The sequence below is a fragment of the Lissotriton vulgaris genome, chromosome 5, assembly GCF_964263255.1.
Source record: "Lissotriton vulgaris chromosome 5, aLisVul1.2, whole genome shotgun sequence".
Classification (NCBI taxonomy): Eukaryota; Metazoa; Chordata; class Amphibia; order Caudata; family Salamandridae; genus Lissotriton; species Lissotriton vulgaris.
Genome location: NC_141693.1, coordinates 470,121,951 through 470,146,679, shown reverse-complemented (window position 1 = coordinate 470,146,679; position 24,729 = coordinate 470,121,951). Strand labels below are relative to the sequence as shown.

At 44.7% G+C, this 24,729-nt stretch overlaps 1 protein-coding gene across 1 annotated transcript in view; it reads left to right on the top strand.

The window, feature by feature from the left end:
* Nucleotides 1-24,729, top strand: part of ARHGEF19 (Rho guanine nucleotide exchange factor 19) — a 399,335-nt gene that overhangs the window by 305,271 nt on the left and 69,335 nt on the right. Inside the window, exons 7-10 of the mRNA XM_086921910.1 lie at nt 3,470-3,630; nt 19,610-19,762; nt 22,141-22,270; nt 22,459-22,533. Of these exons, the coding sequence (XP_086778036.1) occupies nt 3,470-3,630; nt 19,610-19,762; nt 22,141-22,270; nt 22,459-22,533 (519 nt within the window). The remainder of the gene's footprint in view (nt 1-3,469; nt 3,631-19,609; nt 19,763-22,140; nt 22,271-22,458; nt 22,534-24,729) is intronic.

The following is a 24,729-nucleotide window of genomic DNA, read 5'->3' as shown; positions in this document are numbered from 1 at the left end:
CTTTCACCCTGTTCAAGAAAACTCTGGAACAGCAAAGACTTAAAGCTCTTCTGCCCTCAGCACTGGAGACTGTGTGTTTTGTGCTGCAAAAGAAAAAGCAACCTGACGCTGTCTACAACGCCGGTGCTGACAGGTCTCACTGACGACGCCTGCTGACGCCATCACCTAGCCGCTGCTCTCACAGCGAACTGTGGGCATCGCACTCCACAACGCCTCGCTACATGACGACGCCTTGGCCTCCCAGACGACGCCACTCCACGCCAAAATCGACGATGCTGTTTGCACTGTGGTGTGAGGGCACCACTCGTAAAGTTACACTACACACCGCCCTCATCCCGCATCGCAGCCTTGGCCTACCGACGCCAGCGCCATCGACTGCAGACGACAGTGCTCCAGCAACGACGATGCCGCTGCTTGCACCGCGACCTGCCAGCATTGCGATAAGCACCGCATTCACTTTGCACCCCGACCCTGGTCTCACCGGCGATGCCATCTGATGCCGCCACGGAGCCGCTGCTCGCACTGCCACCTTGAGGGCACCGCTGCACTTCGCCCCACAGCACCCGACACCTGCCGACGCCAGCGCTCCTAACTTCAACAGAGAGGAGTTCGATCTGCAATGCGTGTGACTTCAAGGGCCCGACGACTCCTGCACCGACCTCCAGAACCGACGCCTCCGGACGCTGTGCTGTTTGGAAGCTCAACAAGAGGTCGTCTACACCCTGCATTTCTAAAAGGTACTGTTTGCTGGACTTCCCAACACCGGACGGAGCTATCGACTTTAAGGAACTGTTTTTTCAAGGTTATTTTGATAACTAAAGATTTCTAAGTACTGTATTGTGGGTTTTTATTGTTTTTGGACGTATATACAAATATTGTATTTTTTTCTAAATTGGTGTGGTGTCCTTTTGTAGTGCTTACACTGTATTACTGTTGGCTATGTACAAATGCTTTACACACTGCTTCTAAGATAACCCTGACTGCTCGTGCCAAGCTACAAAGGGGGTGAGCAGGGGTTATTTTAGGAGTGTAACTCCCTTATCCTAACTAGAGTGGTGGTTTCTGCCTGGCTTTGGCACATGCCCTAGCCTACCAAAAATCCAATCTCTAACAAAGACCAACTCCAGATGGTTTGTGCTCAGCATCAAAATCTGCTACGCATTGTCCAAGAAGCAACCCCCTGCTGGTTTGCGTGCTCATTTTGGCAGAGTTAAAGCTGCAAACTCTGCAATAACTTCCATGGTTCCGGTCCTGGATATCTGCCATTCAGCAATGTAGGCCTCATCTCACACATTCACCAAACATTACTATCTGGATAGTCAGGTCCTTAGAGGTGGGCACCTTTTAGGTATTAATTCTAAGGTAAGGAATCAGCAGTGAGAAATCTCTATCAGATGAACAAGATATTTACCTTCGGTAACACCTTATCTGGTAGAGACTCTATCTAGCCGCAGATTCCTTGCTGTCCTACACATTCTCCACGCTCTGCGAACGGATTTCTAGGGACAGGATACTTCCTTTCAGGGACCTTGTTTTTAACACCTGTAGTCAGTGTACTTCGTGGCTCAGCACTTCTGGCGTGGAAAGTCGCGAAAAGTACCCAAAGTCAGTGCCCATGAGTGACGACTATATATGCATTGTGAACGTCACTTCCGATGTAGATGACGCCATGCAGAGACTAACGACACCACATACCAGTGCGAACAATTTCCAGATCCAGTCCGGCACCTGGGGAATATTCTAAGGCATGGGTACACGCAAACATTTCCCCTGGGGCCGCAAAGAACTGTCTGTGGCATGCCAAGGGCTGCACCAGTGCCAGCAATGCGAGGATCAGGGTGGTGAAAGGTAGGCATAGGGAGACCTGAAGCAGGAGCATGGTGTGGACAACAAACCGAGCCTTCATGTGACTTCTGTCTTCTACCAATGCTCTATTCTCATGCACCACGAATTAAAGTCAAACCATTATCTTCTAATGAAAAATAAAAGAGGGAAAGAGATACAATTGGTGGCTGGTGGCTGAATTGCAAAATGTGAAACGAGAAAACCTGGTATTCGTCCTTGTCTTCCCACTTGACGAAATTGTGGGATCCTAGACAATTGGTTAATTTCACTTTGCTTCCTATTTCTTCAACACCACATATGGGAGCCCCTTAAAATGTAAGAGGTCAGGATGTTTGCTGTACAAAACCTTCTCTTGTGTTTCATTTGATAAACTATAATGTTGTTCCAATTATATAACAACCAAGGCTATACACAAGGTGCACCTGACAAATGACTTGCCTCTTGGTTCATTAAAGCATTGTTTTCAGAATCGGGGCATCATGAATGCTTCCATGATCATGTCTGAAAACAATCACAGCTAATAAATGCCTCTCAGTGCAGTGATACAATCTACTCTACTAAGGTAAAACGCTCATGCATGTTATTAAAATATACTTATTTTAGGTTTGCAGAGTTTATGATGGTTTTACATGTTTAATGCAAGATGGCTTTAAAACTAAAGGTGTTCCTAAATATAAGTTGGCTAGGAGACCTTTTTTACTGTTACTTTAGTTAGCTTGTAAATAAAGTATGCCTGTTTATTTTCTCAGCTTTCTGAATGCTCCTGCTCTGTCTGGTGAACAGCAGCACAGTGCTGCTATTCACCAGAGGGCCCCAATTAAAGGTCAGGAGGTCGCATGCGGCCCCTGGGCCATACTTTGAGTGTCACTGTTCTAAGGTATGGAATCTGCAGCTAGATAGAGTTTATAACAGATAAGGCGTTATCGAAGGCAAGTGTTCTTCGAGTCTTCAGTCAGTGCATCTTTGTTTCTACAAAATGCCATAGAAAGCGGTTCTGCAGTCTTAAATACAGCAATGAAGTAATTATTGATATTTCTGTTCAATTAATTTCAGCAGCATCTGTTGTAGATGCAACTTTGTTAACTTGGTACATCCTCAGGCTGTTAGGACCGGGACGAGAAGGATGGAGTTGAGGTTGTAATGGTTCATTTACTTACCGTTAATCTTCTTTATCCCGACTTGGAGTTCTCCTTGTCGCAGTCCACAACCCTCCATCATCTTTATTGCACCTCTATTTAAACTGCTTGTGATGCAGGAATTGTTGGACGGAGGGAGGATAATTTGTAGGAGGTGATATATCTAGAAGAAATTCATGTCTGCAATGGGACCTTCAGTCCTTGAGTGTGGTTAATCTCTCTGTCAGAGTTGGAATCGCCTCAAACTGTAAGGTCTAGGACAAGATAGACTTTTAACTGTGGTAATGAAGATTACCGGTAAGTAATTAGAACATTCTTCACCTTCTCCCCTTACCATTGTCTTATATAACACTTCTGCCTCCGTTGCCCCTCTTTGTGTTTCTCTGAAGCATGTTGTTTATCTTTTTCCCTTTTGACTCCCCACTGCTGCTTACATATCTGATCCCTTACTCACAAGTCCCCCTGTTTATTCTTGCCTCTCCTCACAGGCTAAGTTTGAGCTGATTACATCTGAGTCCTCCTACATTCACAGTCTCTCCATCGCTGTGGACCACTTCCTAAACTCACCAGACTTGCACGAGTGCCTGGGAGCCCAGGACAAGCAGTGGCTCTTCTCCAAACTACCCGAGGTGAAGGATGTTAGTGAAAGGTAAGTGCTCCACACATCACTGCCCTCTCTTATTTTCCTGTCCACCATCACACATTAGCAGGATACTTAATGCCCATTATTGGCCTTAGATCCAAGGTGAAAGTTAGGCCTGCCATAGCTGTCTTTGTAGCATGAAATGCAGTGCATTCTGGGTAGGAAATTCTTAAAGTTTATCAAAATAAATTATGCAGCAGGGTTTACTAAATTATGCTGCAGCTGGGCAAACACCTTGCAATCTGAGGTCTGTCACTCAATTAACCACTGATCTCACCCCAGCTGCCCCACTAATCAACAGTGAGTCCTCCTAAAACTTGCCTTGAATCGATCTGATTTTTGTCCTGTAATGTGGCGGGTCTCCGGAGGAAGATTAACATTGCGGAATGGCTAGAATTTATTGAGGATTTAAATTTCATTTGCCTCCACATGAACGGGTATAGAACATTTAATGTTCCAGTCTCCCCTACAATACGTGGAAGATCAAAAGGTGGCTTATGGATTTGTGCTTCTAATAATTTACAATTGGTTAAAATTACGAAAGAAGTAGTTAATCTCTATTATCAGGTAATTATCTGTAAAGGTACTGGCCCAGCACGACTAGCAGTGATCAACTTTTATAATAAAGCAACAATAGGTGATATAGGAATAACTCTAAGAACAGTGGACGAAGATTTGAAGCGACTTGGCAATACCAGAAGCAAGAATCTGGTAGCCTTATGGAGGGTTGATTTTAATATTAAACTATGTAGCCTACCCTCTGATAAATTATGTGGTCTGATCAACTCAGATGATGTAGGCCAAACACATTTTATACATAATCAATATGGGGATAGGCCAAATGAATTGATGTTTAAACATGATTTGTCGTTCTCTAACAAAATCTCATCCCCATACGCCCCATTTAGGTGCACTTTAATGGGATTAATGCTGACATTATTATTGACTACATCATAATATCCACTAATTGTGCCACCTTTGCTACCAATTTTAAAACTCATTCTACCTCACCCGATCACTTCCCACAGTCTGTCCAAATTTCATATTTGTTGCTATCCAAAAAGCATAGTAATTATTCTATGGCTCAGCCAGGAGAGTTAGATCTAGCAACTCTCAACGGTTATTCCCTGTAGTGGCACCAATTTATCCCTGAGGGATTCTTAAAACAGTTAATCTGCAATCAGGGGGAAGCCTTTGAGACCTGTCTAGAGGAAAATGCTCACCCAAAAGCTATTATTAGCGCATTTTTGGCAGAAACAAAGGGGGTGAAGGAGAGTCTACTAGGTACCGCAAACATAGAGAAGAGAATAAGGGATGGTTTGACTCAGTATGTACCAAGGCAAATAAGAGCCTAAAAGACGCACTACATAAAATACCTAGATGCAGATTTGAGGTTCAGGCTTGCCGATTAGTATATAAGCAGGCAGTTAACACAGAAAACTATGACTGAGACAAGAAATATGGGAAGCTTTACATCAAGCAAGCACAATTAAAGATAATAATGCGTTCTGAAGGGTAGTCAATCCTGTACCTCTGAGAGCAGATAAGGCCCCAGGGAGAATATGTCTCTTTATAACGCATGCAGAAACATCTCATGCCATTACAACGCGGTTGTTACAATGACCTCATTGTTACAACACAAACCAGTACACCGCAAGTCATTACAATGACTTTCTTTAGGGGGCGCGCTGGACTTAGGAATAGTATTATTTACTATTCCTACTCCAGTTTGTGCAACAGTAGGAAAGGTGTTGTATTGTAAATCCAACACCAGCGCGCCCCCTACAGCAACTCGTTGAAACGACTTGCGATGTAATGGTACGCGTGGTAACAGCAAACACAAGATGATGGACAGAGCACTTAAACTTTTCATATACTCTCCTCCAGTCACAGATCTGTGTTGAATCCATCATCGTTCTTTAGCTCACTTCGCCACCCCAGTTCAGCCCAAGATATATGCAAATCAGTCTTGACCCTGTGCCTCATGGGAACAGCCCAGCCCTAACTGCCAAACCAGGTCTTCCCTGGACCGGAAACAAGCATCCTGGGACCGGTTTCGGGGTAACACCCTCACCAGCCAGCCTAGCTTGAATCCAGTGGCAAAGTGAGCAAGGGTCCCACGTCTGGTCATACCCTGTCAACTTAAGGCAAACAAAGCAAACACAAAGAGATGAATAAAGGTGGAAAAGCACCCGGTCCTGATGCTATCCCAGTGGAAGTGGACCTGTATAAAGCTAATATTGCTTTATGGGGACCTTTATTAACTGCTGTATTAAGGGCCTGTTCTCTTCCAGGGGATCCTCATCAAAAGTCATAAGCACTGAATATTCCCGCCCACGCGCGGGGACCCCGGAAAAAATATAAAATTATATATGTAAATCACATATAAATAGCTCCACATATATGTATGCACATATATCATTTTTTCTCACACCAATGCAGCCCCAAAACAGAGGCTAAACAATTTAAATACTCATACATACACTGTAATTAGCAAGGAAACAAAAAACACATTAGGTCAAATAGCCCTTGAAGTTTGTGTTTTAATGAGCCAAACACTCATACATCCTGAAAATTACTAATAAATATACATTGTTAGCCACATGCTGCATTGAACAGCAATAGCATAGAAAATGAAGCCATTTTCAACAAAAACTGGCACCGTGCCTTTAAGGCAGCCATGACCCCTGGCTTCCCATCTGCCTCAGGGGTGACAGTTAGGTCAGTTGTTCTTTCCGGCTCCTTCATTCAGGACCCTGGTTCAACAGCTCCTTTCTTTTCGACTTTCTATCAAAAAATACTTGAGATTTTCTACAATTTTTACTTTAACTCAACGTCTTTTGGGCATAGAGTGTTAGTGCTGCCTTTTTTGAGTCTTAAAAAAGGAATTCTTCTGTCAAAAATGCCTTCTCTCTTTGACAACTGTCCTTCCTGTTGGAAGAAGAAGGCCAAGACTGACACACATCCTGTGTGTATCCTCTGCCTCCCTGACTCTCATTCTGCAAGTTCTTGTGAACACTGCAAGACTTTATCAAGGAGAACTCTCAAAGATAGGGAGAGAATTCGAATTTATGGTCTCTCTGAGATAGGTAGGTCTCCTAAGAGGCAGAAGAGGCGCAGGACGCAATTGACGTTGAGAGAAGTCCCGACTTGCTCTCCTTCGGCGTCGGGATCGGCTTCGAAGAGGCCGTTGACGACGGCAAAGACGGGGATACTTCCTTCGATGACGAAGACTTCAGCGTCGAGAGGCAAGGTGCCTCCGCTGCAGTCTACGGGGCGTGCAGCGTCGAGAGAAAGGTCTCCTTTGGAGCATAGTAGCTTGACGTCGAGACAGCCGGCGTCAAAACATCGGCGTCCAGCCAGCGACGCTCGACGTCGAGGCACCCTCCGTCGTCGCCTAGTCACCAGCGATCGACGTTGAGAAGGTCTCCGTCGCCGTCACACCATCAACGGTCGACGTCAAGAAGATCCCAGTTGACGTCACAGCATCGACGTTCAACGTCGAAGCAGCCTCCGTTGTCGCCTGGTCAACGACGCTCGAAGTCGAGAGGGTCCCCGTCGTTGTCACAGCAGCGTGGGTCGACGCCAAAACATCTATCTTCGAGGCAAATCTATCCTTCAAGATCCATGGGGAGGTCACCTTCGGGGCAGACTGCTCAGGAGATAGTTAGTCAACCCTCGGATCAGTCTCATGCCTTAGCACCACAGCAGAGGTCTCCAAGATCTGCTTCAGCTGCGGAGGTGGAACATTCCTCAGTGCATATGAGTCATCCGGCTAAGAGGAAAAGAGTATCAGACGAGCGTGCTTCAAGGAGTCGCACAAGTTCTACTTCCAGACATCTCACAGGTGGTTCTCCGGTGAGCCTGTCCTCATTCTCTTCGAGCTCCCGGTCTTCTCACTGTGGAAGATCTTCCGATGTGGTCATCTACTCCTCGGTTAGTGAGAGGTCCAGGCATTCTCCTGCAGGTTCCCAGCATGGGCAAACGGATCTGCCTCCTCCGGCACGTTCGACAGTGAGAGAGCGCACCCAGAAGTCTCCTTCCATCAGGCTATCTCCAAGATGGTGTAGGCCTCTACATCACTGGGCTCCAGACAAGGAGACAGCAGCCAGGTTGCAGGCTCATCGGGACAAACAAGTCTCCCGACCCAGAGAGCGATTGCGCTCCCGAGTGCGCTCCAGTAGGCGAAGATCGAGGTCTAGGAGCAGGAGACGGGCTCGCAGATCTCCAACTACTCCTTCATCTCCGACCCGTTCTCATAGGGATTAATCTCCGACTTTGGCGGACAGTCCTCCATCGAGAATATCCCCTATAGATGACATTTTCTCTTTTCAAGACATTTTGGGCAGGGTTCCTTTGAAACTGAAATTGCCCATGACTACGCCACAGGTCAAGACTTCTGTGATCTTTGAGACCTTGCATCACAGATCGGCACCCAAGCCTCTGCTGCCTTTGGTACCTGGAATTTTAGATCCTGTGAATGAGGTCTTCCTTACTCCGGCAACTTTAAAGTCCGCCCCAGCAAGGATTCTTAAAAACTATCGGTCGCCAGAAGAGGATCCACTTTTCCTCAGGTCTGACCCACCACCAGACTCGGTGATCATTGCGGCGGCGAAGAAATCCAGTGCTGTAGCTTCCTCATCCAGAGTACCTCCGGATAAGGAAAGCAAATTGCTAGATTCGTGGGGAAGAAGAGTCTGCAACACCTCAGCCTCTTTTCTCAAAGTTTCTAATGCGGAAGCCCTTCTGGGGAGGTATGACAGATCCCTGTGGGATTCTCTCCAAAGGTTTATTGAGAAACTCCCTCAAGAGGACCACAAAGATTTTGAGCAGATTCTTTTGGAGGGCAGCCCGGTCTCCAATCAGATTATAGGCGCCGCGGCGAATGGGGCTACCCTTGCAGCGCATGGATATGCACATGGAGTAACGGCGAGGTCTTCATGGTTGTGCCTGACAGCCTTAAAACCTGAGGCTCAGGCTAGAATCTTGAACCTGCCCTTTTCGGGAACATCAATGTTTGGGGCAAGTGCTGACGAAGAAATGCAATGCATGAAGTCGGAGTTGAACACTCTTAAGGCCATAGGGCTTGAGAAGAAGAAAGACTTTCGGAGGAAGTACCGCTCCGTCAACAAGGGCTCTTCTAAACATAGGGTTCAAGCCCCTCACTCGAAGGGTCAGGACCAACAAGGGCAACAGAAGTCCCATTTCAGAGGGAAGCGTAATTCCAGAGGAGGTGGAAATCAACACCCGGGCAACAATTCTAATAAGTCCCAGCCAAAGCAATGAGTCCTTCCTTCCCCCAGTGCCGTTGACCACTCCAGTGGGGGGAAGCATTGCCTATCATATGTCAGAGTGGGAAAACATTACTCAAGACAGATGGGTGTTGACTACACTTCAGCATGGGTACTGTCTTAGTTTCAAACGCCTGCCTCCACCCGTTCCTCCAAAGCTAACCGTAAATCATCAACTCGTCCTTTTGAAAAAGGAAGTGGCGATACTTCTCAAAAAATCAGCAGAGAGGGTTCCACTCACTCAAAGGGGGAAAGGAGTGTACTCCCGATATTTCTTGGTCTGGAAAAAGGGACAAAAGGCAGAATTCAGGCCCATTCTGGACTTAAGAACGCTCAACCTGCATATCAGAAAAGAAAAGTTCCGCATGTTGGCACTTCACCAAATATATTCGAATCTCAGGAAGGGAGATTGGATGTGTTCGATGGACCTCCAGGATGCCTACTTCCATGTCCCAGTGCACCACAAACACAGAAGGTTCCTGCGGTTCCAGGTGGGGACCTCTCACTACCAATTCAAGGTCCTACGGGTTGAAGTCAGCCCCCCGGGTATTCACGAAGTGTGTTGCAGTAGTAGCGGCCGCTCTACGACATAGGGGAGTCTTCGCGTACCCGTATCTGGACGATTGGCTACTGAAAGGTCCTTCCCCAGACGCTGTAAGTAATCAATTCCAAACCTGCATCCAGATCTGTCAACAGTTGGGGTTGCATGTCAACTTCAGCAAATCAGTCTCGCAGCCCACCCAGAAGATTCCCTTCCTAGGAGCTCTTCTAGACTCCGAGGTAGGAAAAGTGTTTCCTTCGGAGGAGAGACAGTGTTCTATAACACAAAAGTGTCAGCTGGTACTCTGCCACAAGGTTCAGAAAGTGCGAAAGATTGCCTCCATGCTAGGTTCGATGGCTTCATGCATCTTTCTAGTCCCAAATGCCAGCTTCGGGTGCGTCCTCTTCAGCAGGATCTGGAGGACAAGTGGGACCAACAGTCAGCTCGCTGGGACAATCGGATTTCTCTTTCAGAAACAGCTCGAGCTTCCATTCCATGGTGGACAAAGAAGCAGAATATGCAGGTGGGAATTCTGTTCCATCAACCTACTCCTGCACAGACCTTAATCACCGATGCTTTTCTACAAGGCTGGGGGGCACACATGGTTCACCTCCAAGTGCAAGGCTTGTGGTCCCCCAAGGAATGTACATATCACATCAACATGCTGAAGTTGAGAGCAGTCCACCTGGCTCTCAAAGCGTTCCTTCCCTCGATTCGGGAGACATCAATATTAGTACAAACGGACAACACCACCGCGATGTACTATTTAAACAAGCAGGGAGGAACGCACTCACGGACTCTGTCACTGGAAGCCCAGCGCATCTGGCATTGGCTTCTGGCTCGCAAATTGTCAGTCAAGGCGGTCCACCTCCCAGGAGAACAGAATGTGAGGGCGGACGTGCTGAGTCGGCATTCCGAGGACTGAGAAGACTGGGTTCTAAACTACGAGGTGCTCGAAGGCATCTTTCAGTCTTGGGGTCGTCCTTCCTTAGATCTGTTCGCGGACGACGAAAACACCAAATGCCAAGACTTCGCCTCGCGGTTTTACCGTCCAGGAACAAGAGGGAATGCACTTTTGATCGACTGGTCAGGGGAATTTGTGTACGCCTTTCCACCCCTTCCACTGATCCCGAAGGTGGTGAGCAAGCTGACACACTTGTGCACAACAATGATTCTCATTGCCCCCGACTGGCCGAGACAATGGTGGTACACGGACCTGCTTCATCTTTCAGTGGCTCCTCACAAGAGACTGCCATGCAGGCCGGACCTCTTATCAAAGATGAACTGGAGGATTCATCATCCCAACCTTCCGTCACTGAGCTTGACAGCATGGCTACTGAGGTCATACAATATGGCCATCTAGGATTGCCACAGGACTGCATGTCCATCCTGAAGGAAGCAAGACTACCTTCCACAAGACATTCTTATGCCTGTAAATGGAAGCGCTTCTATCTGTGGTGCATGCAAAATGGTCATCATCCTATTAAGGGTCAGGGAGAAGTCGTTCTTTCCTATTTGTTATTTCTGGCGAAAGCAGGTTTAAAGTTTAATTCTATTAAGGTGCATTTAGCGGCTATAACAGCGTATAGGCGATCACCTTCACAAACTTCTTTTTTCCAACTGCCCGCTGTAAAAGACTTCCTGCAAGGGTTGAAAAAAGTGTACCCTCCAGTGCGTCCTCCTTCCCCGCCCTGGGAGCTGAACCTGGTTCTGTCAAAATGAATGGGTTCTCCTTTTGAGCCCATTCATAAAGCTACTTTGCAGCATATTTCCTGGAAAGCTGCTATTTTGGTAGCAATCACGTCAGCTCGTAGGGTAAGCGAAATTCAGGCCCTCTGCTCCAAGGAACCTTATACGGTGTTCCACTTGAATAGAGTAGTACTGAGGACACATCCGTCTTTTCTACCCAAGGTGGTGTCAGATTTTCATGTAAATCAGACCATCTCTCTGCCCACCTTTTTCCCTAATCCCTCTACTCCAGATGAGAGGGCTTTGCATTCTTTGGACCTGAAAAGGGTTTTGAAATTTTATCTAGATAGGTCCAAATCTGTTCGTAGGTCTGATCAACTGTTTGTTAATTATGGTTCGATCAGAACAGGTTATGCAACCTCGAAACGTTCCCGATTCGATGACCGGAGCGCAATAGATGTTTCCGAAGTCTCTCGGTACCGAGCGCGAAACAATACAGACGGAACCGAAGGCCTTTTGGCCTTTACAGAAGAGTTAGTCAATTCCGAACTTGGAGTGTAGGAAAGTACATCCGAACCCAATGGCGGAAAAAAGCAATCTGAGGAAGGAGAGGTTGCCGATGTGCACTGTAGTCCAAGGGAGGAGCCACCTATCTCGTGATACTTCGAAGACTCTTCCAGGACAACAACATGCAATCATCCGGACACAACACTAGGCGGCGATCTATGCACAGATATGAATGTCAGCAGCCCTACATGCCAAGAACAGATGCATACTGGTAAGTAGCATATTCCTTTCTTGTATCAAGCTTTCCTATCAATTGGCTCAGAAAACTCTAGGGTTTTCTCCCAAGGCACATTCCACCAGGGGTAGAGCGGCGACTGCAGCTTTTCTCCAAAATGTGCCCATGTCTGAGATCTGTAAGGCGGCGACCTGGAGGTCCGTCCATACATTTACCAGACATTACTGTCTTGATTCCTACAATAGAGCAGCTAGCCAGGTAGGCCGGGCCTCCCTGCGGAATCTGTTTAGCAGCTGAATACTCGGCTGCTACAAATGTTTCGGTTGGGTCATGTATGTCTCATTTACCTGCAGGTGGTGTTTGGGCCTGCTATTCTATTCAGTGCTTATGACTATTGATGAGGATCCCCTAGCAGAGAAGGATAAGTTACTTACCTGTAATCCTAATTCTCTTCCAGGGGTATCCTCATCAAAGTCATAAGCAACCCATCCGCCTCTCCACGTAAATTAGATTTTGTCTGTTCTATGACTTGTGATTGAGCCCTGACTTCAGGGTTATGCAAAGAACAACTGACCTAACTGTCACCCCTGAGGCATGATGGGAAGCCAGGGGTCATGGCTGCTTTAAAGGCACGGTGCCAGTTTTTGTTGAAAATGGTTTCATTTTCTATGCTATTGCTGTTCAATGCAGCCTGTGGCTAACAATGTATATTTATTAGCAAATTTCAGGATTTATGAGTGTTTGGCTCATTAAAACACAAACTTCAAGGGCTATTTGACCTAATGTGTTTTTTGTTTCCTTGCTAATTACAGTGTATGTATGAGTATTTACATTGTTTAGCCTCTGTTTTTGGGCTGCATTGGTGTAAGAAAAAATGATACATGTGCAAACATATATGTGGAGCTATTTATATGTGATTTACATATATAATTTTATATTATTTCTGGGGTGCCTGCACGTGGGCGGGAATATTCAGTGCTTATGACTTTGACGAGGATACCCCTGGAAGAGAACTAGGATTACAGGTAAGTAACTTATCCTTGCAACACAGGCTTTCTCTTGACATGGTCAGAATGAATAATTGTACCTATTTACAAAATGATGACCGACACAATCCTGCGTGCTGTAGGCCGATTTCTTTGCTTTTTTCTTTAATGAAGATATCGGACTGTGGGGCATATTATCAAGGACCGGTGTTAAAACGATCGCCGTTTTATTGGCAGGAAACTGCAGATAAAACGGCAATAATGGGCTTGATAATACGCCCATGTTAATTCCCATAGAAGCCCATGTTCTGATGTTAACTTGGGCTTCTATGGAAATTAACAAGGGCATATTATGAAGCCCATTATCGCCGTTTTATCTGCAGTTTCCTGCCGATAAAATGGCGATAATTTTAACACCGATCCTTGATAATATGTCCCTGTGTTATTTTGAACAGGGACATATTATCAGGAGTGGGCAGAATCAAGGGAAATTTTGACAGACTTTCAAAATGGTTTTGCAGCGGAGTTGGGACAATTGAACAGGGCCTGAATTTAAGCATGTTAATAGGAAAGAAAAAGGGTGGGAACTTGTTCCTAGGGTTTGTCTATATTTCCTTTGCATTTGATTGTGTCATCCACTCGAAGTTATGGACAATTATGTTCGATATGGGAGCGGATGTGAGAAGCTGGGTTTCTGTTGCAGTAACCCCCCGCTTTCTGTCAGGATACTGATGCACGTTTGACTTGATGTGCCCTGGGTCTCTGCCAATCAGGTTCCCAGGGCCTGTGTTCTTTCCCAAAACTGTACCCAAATCCAATTGGAATCTCTGGCCACAGGTCAGCCCCTGGTAAATGGTGCCAGAGGTACCCAGGGCACTGTGGCCAGGGAAAACCTCTTAGGGCTGCAGCACTTATTGTGCCACCCTTAGATGCCCTGTACCTTTACACACACACACACTCCCATTGCAGGCTGCGTGTTTTGGTGCAAAACAAAGTGAAGAGTCGACATGGCACTCATCCTTGTGTGCCATGCCTACAACCCCCTGCCCTGGCATAGATCAGTCACCCCTCCAGCTTGGTGCCCATTGCCAGTGGTGAGGGTACAGGTGCATGAGCCCCGTACCCCTACAGTGTCTAAGTCTAATCTTAGACATTGTAAGTGCAGTGCTGTCATTAAGAGTATATGGTGCTGGGGATTTGTCATTACGAACTCCACAGCACCATAATGGTACCACTGAAAGCTGAGAAGTTTGGTATCAAACTTCTCAGCACATTAAACCCACACTGATTCCAGTGTGGGGTTTAATGAAAAACGCACTCAGAGGGCATCTTAGAGATGCCCCCTGAAAAATGACCAGCCTCTGGTGGGTTCCCTGACTGGTACACACCAGCCTGCCACCACAAGACATGTTTCTGGACCCATAGGGTGGTAGCAGTTGCTCCCTGAGCCCAGAAACAAAGCCTTTCCTGGGCAGAGGTGTTCACACCTCCCCCAGGTCAGAAAGAGCCATCTTTGGCAGGGGAGCTTCAAAGGCCTGGCAGCCTTTGTAATGCGACCCCCAACCTCTACTGCAGTCAGGAGCAGGCCTCCTTCCTGTCTGCCCTCCTTTTCAGGGGGAAGACTAGTGGGAAAGATTAGCCAGCCCAGAAGGTGTGCCCACCTCTGCCAACCCCGCCCCTCAGGTGGGAGAGGCGAGGTGAAGCCCACTCTTCAGTGCCCGCCATCTTGCAGATGGCAGGCACTCCCCGATCAGGATTAAGGATTGGGCACACTCCCCCTTGTGGGGTGAGCACACCAAGGGTGTAGTCACCCTAAGGGTAGTAGCCCATTGGCTACTGACCACGGGACCCCTAAAATGCTCCCTAAATACAGTATTTATGGGGCAGCCCTGAAACAAGGATTCAGATTCCCGCAACCTAAGTAGAAAAAGGACGAAAGAAGACACCCAGCAGAGGAGACTGCAGAGAACAACTGACTTGGCCCCAGCCCTACCGGCCGTCTGCAGATTTTGGAGATCCTGCGCCAAAAATCATCTTGTCCTGCAGCCAGCGACCTCTAGAATCCCTGGAAAGACTGACTGCCTTCAACAAACACCAAATCTCCTGTGAACAGCAGCTCTGTTCAGAAGAAACACCAAAGAAGGACTTCGAGTCTGCTGAGGAAAAAGAAACCCGATGCCTGGCCCCACAGCTGCACCAGACGCCTACGCCCCGAATTTTGAGTGGCCCACTGGTCCCAGCAAGGTGGCCCAGCACTCCAGAGCCCGAGTCCAACCTGGGTTGACCCCTCCAGGACTCCCCGACGTCACCTGCAGCCTCTGCACGTAGACCCGCCCCCCAACCGTGAGTGCCCTGGTAAGGTGAAATCTGACCTCAAAAGACACCCCTGCATTGGACCACCCTGCGCCCAGGAGAAAAGAACCCGAGGTGCACCTACATTCTCGAGCTCTTCAACTTACCTGCCCAGCTGATGGTTCCTCCCGGAAGTCTTCCTGGACCGAGCCTGCAGCTAAAAACCAAAACCAAAAATCACCATTGAAAACAACGGGGCATATAACGCCAAAACAACACCCTGCACCCAGCCGCCCCTGTGCCGCTGCGGGTGCACTTTGTGTGCTAAACCTGATCCCCTTTGCCCTGAGCCTAAGACCAGGAGCTTGGCTCCCACAACCTTGTTGCCTGCTTGCCAACAGCCACCAACCGGAGGCCCCCTTTCCCCCATTGGATAACATTGGGCCTCAACACTCTGCACCCGGCCACTTTAGTGCCGCTGAGGGTGTAACAAGAGTGCATCCTTTACCCTGGGGTCCCCTAAGTCTAACCCCAGAACACCAACTCCTACAACAAAGTACTTACCTTTAAACTGATAACACTATTTTCCCCCGTAGGATAACATTGACTGTTTTTTCTATGAAATGTTTCAGTGTGGAGTTGGAAAACCTAAAGAAATTCATTAAAATTGTACTAACTCACAAAAACGCTTTTACTTACCTGTTTACAGGAAATGTCCCAGTGCCGTATCCACGCATACTGCACTGTGTAAGAAAAGTAATCTCAAGAGTAATTTTACTAAAAGTCCTATTCAAAGTATATGTACTGTATTTACAAAGCATTGCATTTCTCAATAACAATACTGTAAGTCAAAACTAGGTGCATATACAATTACAATGCAAACTGTATTACAACTAAATATTTACTGCAAAGTATTTATCACTTACCTGTGCCAGGCTTGCTTGGTTCTAGGAAATAAAATAACTAAAAGAATATTTTTTATACAAAAACAATTGGTCTGAAGTTCAGTCTTTGAGTGTGTGAATTCATTTGCTGACTGTGTACAACAAATGCTTAACACTGTCCTCTGGTAAAGCCTTACTGCTCGACCATACTACCACAAACAGAGAGTGAGGTGCTATCTACTTTACCTCTGCCTACCTTTTGGGTTCCACTGGACTCTGTATATACTATACCTCACTTTGGTATAGTATATACAGAGCCAGCTTCCTACAATCGATCATTAACTTTCTCAGAGATCTTTATATATATAGCACCCTTTCTTTTCTATTTATATATAAATAATGTTGATGACGCTGACTTTACAATGTAAAGACCACCCACAGGTGAGTCATTACCCAGTGCCAGCCCTAAACTAGGCGGACGAAGACATCCTTATGGCCCATACCCCCCTTGCCTTGCAGTATTTACTTAACACCTTTGTCGAATTCCTGCAGGATCACGACTTATTAGTCAATCAATCAAAAACATTCATAATGAAGTGTGGCAGGTGAACCGCGATTTGTCGTGACATAAAAATTATGGACACCAAGATAGATTTTACAAATAGTTTCTCATATCTAGGTGTCCTGTGTAACAAGGAAGGCACATGGAACTGTGCTACATCTACAAGGGCCTTATTATTTAGAAATGGTAATATGGTCCTACGAAACATTGCTAGCAGCTTGAGTACAAACCATCCAGTGGAGATGAGTAAGATTTATAAGGCTAAATGCGTCACTGTAGCACTATACGGTGCTGGGATTTGGGGGCATACAAAATGTACAGCACTGCAAGTGGCAGAGAATGAGTTTTTGAGGTATTTGCTTACAGCCCCCAAAAGTGCCTCTTCATATGTCTGTCATGCTGAGTTGGGGGTTCAGTTTCTTACAGACTCAATTAGGATGCAACCCATTTTACTATGGCATAAAGTTTGGAATTCTGAATATACTGCCTTAAACCGTGCTTTTATCGGGACTGTTTAATATCAACTCTGTCTATCCGCATACCGGGGCTGTCATATATTCAACGTTTCTACCGAGACGTGGGGCACCCAGACTATTTTGAGAATCCTAACTCTTTGGCAGCTATTAGTAGAACAGCATTAAAAAAGGAATGCATTGTGCACTTAGAGAATCTCTGTCTGACCGCCGAATTACCAACATCTTCTGTTTTAAATAATCAACTTATTTTAACCAGGTCTGATATGCAGTTATATTTGAAAGCTGTATCTAACTCAAGACATAGATTTGTCCTAACTCACTTTAGAATGGATATTTTCCATCGCCTTATCAGCTTCCTTAAAGTTAACGTTTGGACATCAAATTTAAGTAATTGTCCTTGTGATGGCAAGATGCCCCAGAGCATTATGCACATGGTACTTTTCTGTAGATTTTATACTTTTTGGAGAATACTTTATGTTTTACCGTTTTTCAGATTTTTACAGTTTACACAACGTCGACCTGCATATATTTTCCTGCAGTCATAATCTACTGTTGAGCTATGTTGTGGAATGTCAAGTTTTTTATGGGCCGTCTTTTATGCCAGAAATAACATTACATAGATGATATTATTAACCTTACTGAACATTTATAAATGTTTAGTTAACATATGACGTCTTATTAACATGGATTTATAATCGTTGTTCAGAAATATACTACAAACAATGGATTTTAGCACATTTTAAATTGTCATGCAATAGAGCAGAGGACTACTTGGAAAACGTTTTATAAATACGGATTCATAATTATTGTTTAGAAACACATTATAAACAAAGGATTTTAGCTAATTTTAAAACTGCTATTACGAAACAGAACAGATGATTATCTGAAGAAAGTTATACAGTAATGCGTAGCGAACCCTTAATTGAGGTTTTTGCATTTATTGCCACTAACTTTTCATCTGTGTTAAAGTAACTATGTAAAATTAGTGCACGGTTCTTATAATTGCAGAATATTAGGGTTTAGCGACTATACATATGAAATGATTTTTAAATGTTTTTTTATTGTGTGGTTCAAATTTTACTCTATGCATTTTTATTGAACTTTTATGGTCTAATCTATCTAGATCGAATAAAGTTAATATCGATCGAAATTATGCCGTAAAATAAAGGCGAATAATGTGGCAAGTCAAGGCAGATCATGTAGCTTCTTGTGTGATATAGTCTGTGGCATCATGCTCTAGCTATTATCATTTGTTAACACCCATTGTTACAAATGATATTCCACTGCTATGGTAAAGACATAGGTTTCCTAACACAGAAAACTATACATTGTAAGCAGTACATATCAAAATGTACAAAATGTACCTAAATGTTATTTTCCAAGAACTCATTATTTTGCCTTACAAGAGATCGCAGCTATTTCTTCTGTACCCTCACACTAGATGTTTGTCCCTCGTTCTTAGTGATACTACTGATCCAGTAATTCTGCACCCAGAAGTAGCAATACCCTTGGGATGAGTAATTCCAGGAAGTGGAATTAGAGGGCTTTTAGGGGTGTCTCCTGAGAAGTGTGGAATGTCTGCAGAAATCTATATTCCCACAATTTCCTGCTGGTTGTTCCCACATGTTAGTCTTTTGTCGGCAGCACACATTTCCTTTTTTCCTGGCGAAGTGTGCTAGGGGTAAAGAAAACAGGAGCATTATTCGACACCCCAATTAGACCATGAACACTTGGGCCTTCAAGCCAGGTCTACGAATTTGTATCTGACCTTCAATCTTTTTGATCTGCATATGTGATCCAGCACACTTGACGCTAGAGTGCTTTTCTGTCTCTTTTATCTATTATCTCTGATATAAGGGTTGCTAAGTACCCTAAAATAGTTTTATCACTGCAATCCCAAAACACGTGTTAGAAATCAGACACAGATCAATCACATCTTGGGCAGCAGTCTGTTGCTCCAAGGTATATCTTAGCTATCTTCCCTGGGAATAATATGCCTAAGGCAAGTAATTGAACTGTCTGCTCTTCAAGCAAGCATTTATTAAAACTGTTCGGGTCATTTTTATTGTCCTGATCACACACTGTCTGGATTTTGTCCTGCTTATCCAATGAGTTATAATCACCAATCTCACTTTACCAATTTTCTTGGTCACAGAAGAAATAAAGACTCAGCAAAATTCAGTTGAATAGTTGTCCCAGCCTTGACCTAAAACCAAATTTTCCTTCTGTCAAGCACTTAGCACTTTGGCAGTTTTCGATCACACTCAGCTCAATGGGGTTGGAAACATGGATAGTGCTGCATAAACATGAATGAGAACTCTTCAAACCCAAAGTGAGATAGACATACATTTTCCCCCAAAAAGTTTTACGTAGTTAAGGTTGTCAAGTTTCTTGCTCTCTTTGGCTTTTGGGAAATCTCTCATGTCTTGCATTCAGTGATATCTTTACATGTCCACCCTGTAGCAGAAAATCCTGAGGCTGTGCGATATTTGGGTGCCAATTGTTTTTTCTCCCTTGGATAGGTTCTTGCTGGTTTTGGAAGAGAGGCTGGAGGAGGACGTTCTATGTTTTGATGTCTGTGACATTGTTCTCAACCACTGCCCAGAATTTCGCCGGGTCTACCTTCCTTATGTCACCAACCAGGCCTACCAGGAACAGACCTACCAGCGTCTCCTGTATGTATGCGGTCTGCTTCATCACTGTCTTCTTTATCTTGCTGTGTGTCTATCAGTCTGCCAGCCTACACATTTGTGGTAATCGTTGGAAATGCCAACTCTACACTTGCTGCCACTTATACTATGTACCTTTTGTTAGGTCTTCCAACAGTCATTTGAGGTTGGGCTGGTTACGTTGCAAAAAATAGAGATCCCTGCAAGATGAATCATCACCTGCATTGGTGAAGTCATTGATCAACCAAAAACAAACACTTAAGGCTTAGGTCTGTTTTTTCTAATAGATACAAGGAATCCAAGGCCCAATCAGACTGGGTCTCACTACTGCTTGGGGAATCCTTGATCCAACTGGACTTTTCCTCCCATTCTCACCACCATACAGTAATATGGAATCCTGTGACCTTCCAGGATGCTCTGCACAGCACTTTACAGGTACAGGGAAACTCTGACTCGACCGGCCTGTGACTCTCAGACCTGCTTTGACACAGAAGGGATTTTAGGGGCTAATTCGCCTTTTGATCGCAGGCTGCCCTGTTTAGACAGAGGGGCATATTCACAAGAAAGTGGCGAAGTGTGTTGTTTAGCCAAGAAGGCTAACAACACGATTCATCACTTTAGAAACGCATGGCTGTACCATATTTACTAGAATAGGGTGCAGCCCTGCGTTTCCCCCTGCACTGGCGCTAAATGTAGCTGCCTAGCGCCAGCGCAGGAACCCTTGCACCATAGTGCAAGGGTGCCTGTGTTGAGGGGAAGATTGTTTATGTGCAGGAAGGTCCCCCTTCCTGCACATAAACAATCTTTAAATGCTGTTTTGTAACTTCTATGTGTGCTGCTTAATTCAGCACATATAGAAGTTGCAAAACAGCATTTTATTTTAATGATTGTTTATGTGCAGGAAGGGGTACCTTCCTGCACATAAACAATCATTGGTGTTTTGCTGTTTCTGTACGTGCTGCACAACGCAACACACAAGAAAACAGCAAAACGAGGAGAAATAAAGCATTTCTCCTAGTTTCGCCTGTTTAAGACCAGGTTTCCCCTGGTCTTAATTTTGGCACTGCCTTCTATTTACGCTGCTCTTGTATATATGGTAGCAACACTGTGCACTGTGCAATGTGGTCGCCAATGGACCCTCGTGGTATCTCAACAAAATTGACGTGATGTATCAAAAATGCAAAACGTTAACACAGTTGTACTTGTAAATGTATATCTTTACAGGTAATTGTTGACAAACAAAACGCAAGTAGTTTTAGTACATAACCAACATATTTACATGTATGTTCAAAAAACCCATAGTATCATTACAGTATGACCTTGCATTAATTCATATGTATAAATACAGTCACATATTAGCAAGAATTCATTTAGCAGCCCGATGCATTTCTGGACAGAAGTGTCCCTTCTTTGGGGGCCAATCTGGCTGTACTGAAATCCGGGGTTCTACAAACTGTAACAAGCTGCCAGGCAAACTATCAACCTCCAAAGAAGGGAAATAGCCTCTTGGGGATGCAGAAGTAATGACAATGCTTCCTCCAGATAAGATCAATAACTTAGCTGCGGCAACCTACACTCTTAACACGCCAGAATCCCAACCGCTAGTCCCGGGCAGAATGTTCCTGGTGAAATCAATGAATAATCGTCAGTGATACTCTAAGCAACTAACTCTCGAGAGCAACGCTCTTGTGAGCGTTGCTCTATGTAAATATGTTGCTTATGTACTAAAACTACTTGCGTTTTGTTTGTCAACAATTACCTGTAAAGATATACATTTACAAGTACAACTGTGTTTACGTTTTGCATTTTTGATACATCTTGTCAATTTTGTCGAGATACCACGAGGGTCCATTGGCGACCACATTGCACAGTGCAAAGTGTTGCTACCGTGTTCGGTAGCATTTACAAAACTTTATCGTTCCACTCTTGTTAGACAGCAAGGGTTCCACTGTGGCACCATTGTATTTAATCTGTTTTATTGCTAGATAAATGTTTACTACTGCTTCACGGTGTGCGCTTCCCACTTTATAACTTGTATATATGGGGCAGCGTCAAAATCAATGGGTGTTAAAAGGAACGCACATCACAACACCCATTGCCCTCCCCTTTCAAGCTAAGTGTAGCGTGAAAGGTTCCCTAATTTACAAGGCAGCTTTAAGCCACTTTAAGTGGCTTAACGCTGCCTTGTAAATAAGGCGAAGCCCCTATCACCACATGTCACTATCAGTGAAGTTGTGGTGCAATAGGAGCTTGTAAATATGCCCCAGAGTGTTTTGAGAACCATTGAGAATGCTCATGTGTCTACTTCTAACATTGAATTATTAAGGCACTGTTGCCATGGACCCCCAGATATGTGTCTCTAAATTGTTTGTGTTGCTCCACAGATTGGAAAACCCTAGGTTCCCAGGAATCCTGGCCAAGCTTGAGGAGGACCAGGTCTGTCAGCGGCTACCACTCACATCCTTCCTGATACTGCCATTTCAGCGGATAATGCGCCTCAAGATGCTGGTGGAGGTAAAGCCACACTAGGCTGCCATTCTAGGTGGAGGATTTCCTAAAATATGTTCTTTGATGGTGTCTTTCAGTCTGACCCAGTGATTATAATGGAGTCATTTCTGCCTTTGTTTTCAAAGTACTGCAAACAGCACTGTCTAATTTGTCTACTTTCAGTTTCCAGTTATGGTGTCTGTTTATCCCCATAGAACATATTGAAGCAGACAACTCAGGGTTCAAGGGACGAAGACACGGCAACAAAAGCTTTCAACGAACTAAAAAAGGTGAATTTAATGGTGTATGGGCAAGTCCCATGTTTAGCTCAGAGTGTGTGTCTATATTTTTTGTACCATGTCTCTGTTTTCATGCATTTTTTTCTTTCTAAGCTCTGAGGAGTTATATCTGAATGTGCAAGACATTTTCTCTAGTTCCTGGTGCTGTTAGTGACTGGTACCGTCATTTATCATTGATGTCCCAAAGATTTATGTACTATTGAACTCTATTTGGACAACCAAGTGTCTGACTACGTCGGAGGGGTGGGAGTTGAGGGGCTGCTGAGGCCTAAATGTGGTGTTTGAGGTCTTTTGACACTGGTGTCCTGGGTTCCATCTTATAATGGCTCTACAAACTGGACACTTCACTTTGATAACTTTATTTCGGTCAAAGACCATAAAAGTGCAATAAAATATGTACAAGCACAATATTAAAACATAAATACTTCAGAATAAAAAAAGTTATTAAATGTTGGTTATCAAAAGAATAGTAAAGCATAAAAGCAGTAGTCCATTATTCCTTGTGGATAAATACAGTTCTTCTCCGCGACATGCCGAATAGAAACCGGGAAACGGCAAAAACAATCAGAGGGGCAGTGTCGTAAGTTAGGACTCTACAAGCATGTACACAGTGTCTAAAACCCAAGTTTTTACATAATGGGATAATCCAGCACTTCTGAATTTCACTCTATGCTGGGCAAAAAAAGAGGATGTGTATAATGTCTTCCTTGGCGTGATTACAGGCAGGGCAATTAGCCTTCATCGTTTTTGCCCATCTGGATGTGAATGCCCCAACCGGTAAAGAGCTGTGCCTCAATTGAATATATAGTTTTCTTGCCAGTGGAGGCTTCACCATGTCCAAAAACGCCTCCATCCTGTATTCAACTGTTGTTATAAGGAACTCACTGGACAATGTACAACCTATTCCAGACTTGACTCTCAGGGTAGCAAGGGCAAGCGGTTATAGGTTTTTCAGGGGGGTAGCGTCTGTGTGAGTCGGTGGAGGTTATGAGGTCAGAACTCAAGCGCCAGCCAGAAGACACAATAGTATAATGTCCAGGCCAGTAACTAAATGTCCATCAATCATACAGCAAAACTAAATACTACACAAGATGATGAGAATGTAATAGAGGGTTGCAATCTTTTTCACATAACAGTGAAGCACTACGCACCCCTTCACCCCTAGCCCTCCTCTCCCTCCCACTATGGTTCAAGTTTCTATCTGTACAGTTCCCAACATTATGCAGAGAGGTCAAGGATTAGGTACAGGTGCAGATAACTCAGTAGAACAACTAATTTCAATGTATTTTTTAGCCCTTGGTTAAAAAGTCTTAAGCAGCGCAGTGGTGTTACCTATGTGCAACAGTCACTGTCCCCATATGCAAGCTAAACTCTCTGTTTACCTGCTCTTTGTTATGGTGCAATTCAGGCTGTTTGGCAGAAACAAGATGCACCCTCACTGTCATAGTACTTGGCCTGTCTTTGCAGAGAGCCGTAGTGGCAGCCTTGTTCAGGTCAGAGTATTTGGAGCAGGCTCACTGGGCAGGCATGTGCAGTCACGCCAATCTTCAGCAGCAGTGGCACTGGCAACTGCAGATTGGTGATTGGCAATCTCAGTTGAGACATTCCGGCGAGCTCCTTTGCGATGATGTCTCTGTGACAGTTGCAACCTCTTGACTGATCCTCTCTTCATTCTTCAGCAGTGATGCAGCTTTGTTTTCTCCACCGTTATCAGCAGTACTATTATAGTGGAGTGGTTAGGATCCCCCATCTATAAACAGTGTCTACACAGAACACAGGGGATGTGTGTAGGAAGCTGGCACTGAAAATACTATACCAAAGTAAGGTAAAGAGTCCAGTGGCTATCCAGAGGCTTTTCAGAGGCTCAAGTAAATAATACTAATGCTCTCTTTTGTAGTGGTGTGGGCGAGCAATTAGGCTTATCAGAGGGCAGTGAATTGCATTTGTCGTACAAACACAGGAAAGAAATGATTACACAGACTCAATGACTAAATCCGAGACCAATGGTTTGTAAAAATATAACTTTTTTGTATATTTATTTCTTAGAACCAAAGATACTTTGTATCAGTAAAATATGTTCAATGTAAAAGTAGACACAGTGCATTTTTCAATCAGTACAATTTTATCCTGTTGGAAAAAACACAATCAGCAATATGCAGGTAAGTAAATGCTTTACAGTAGTGAGCT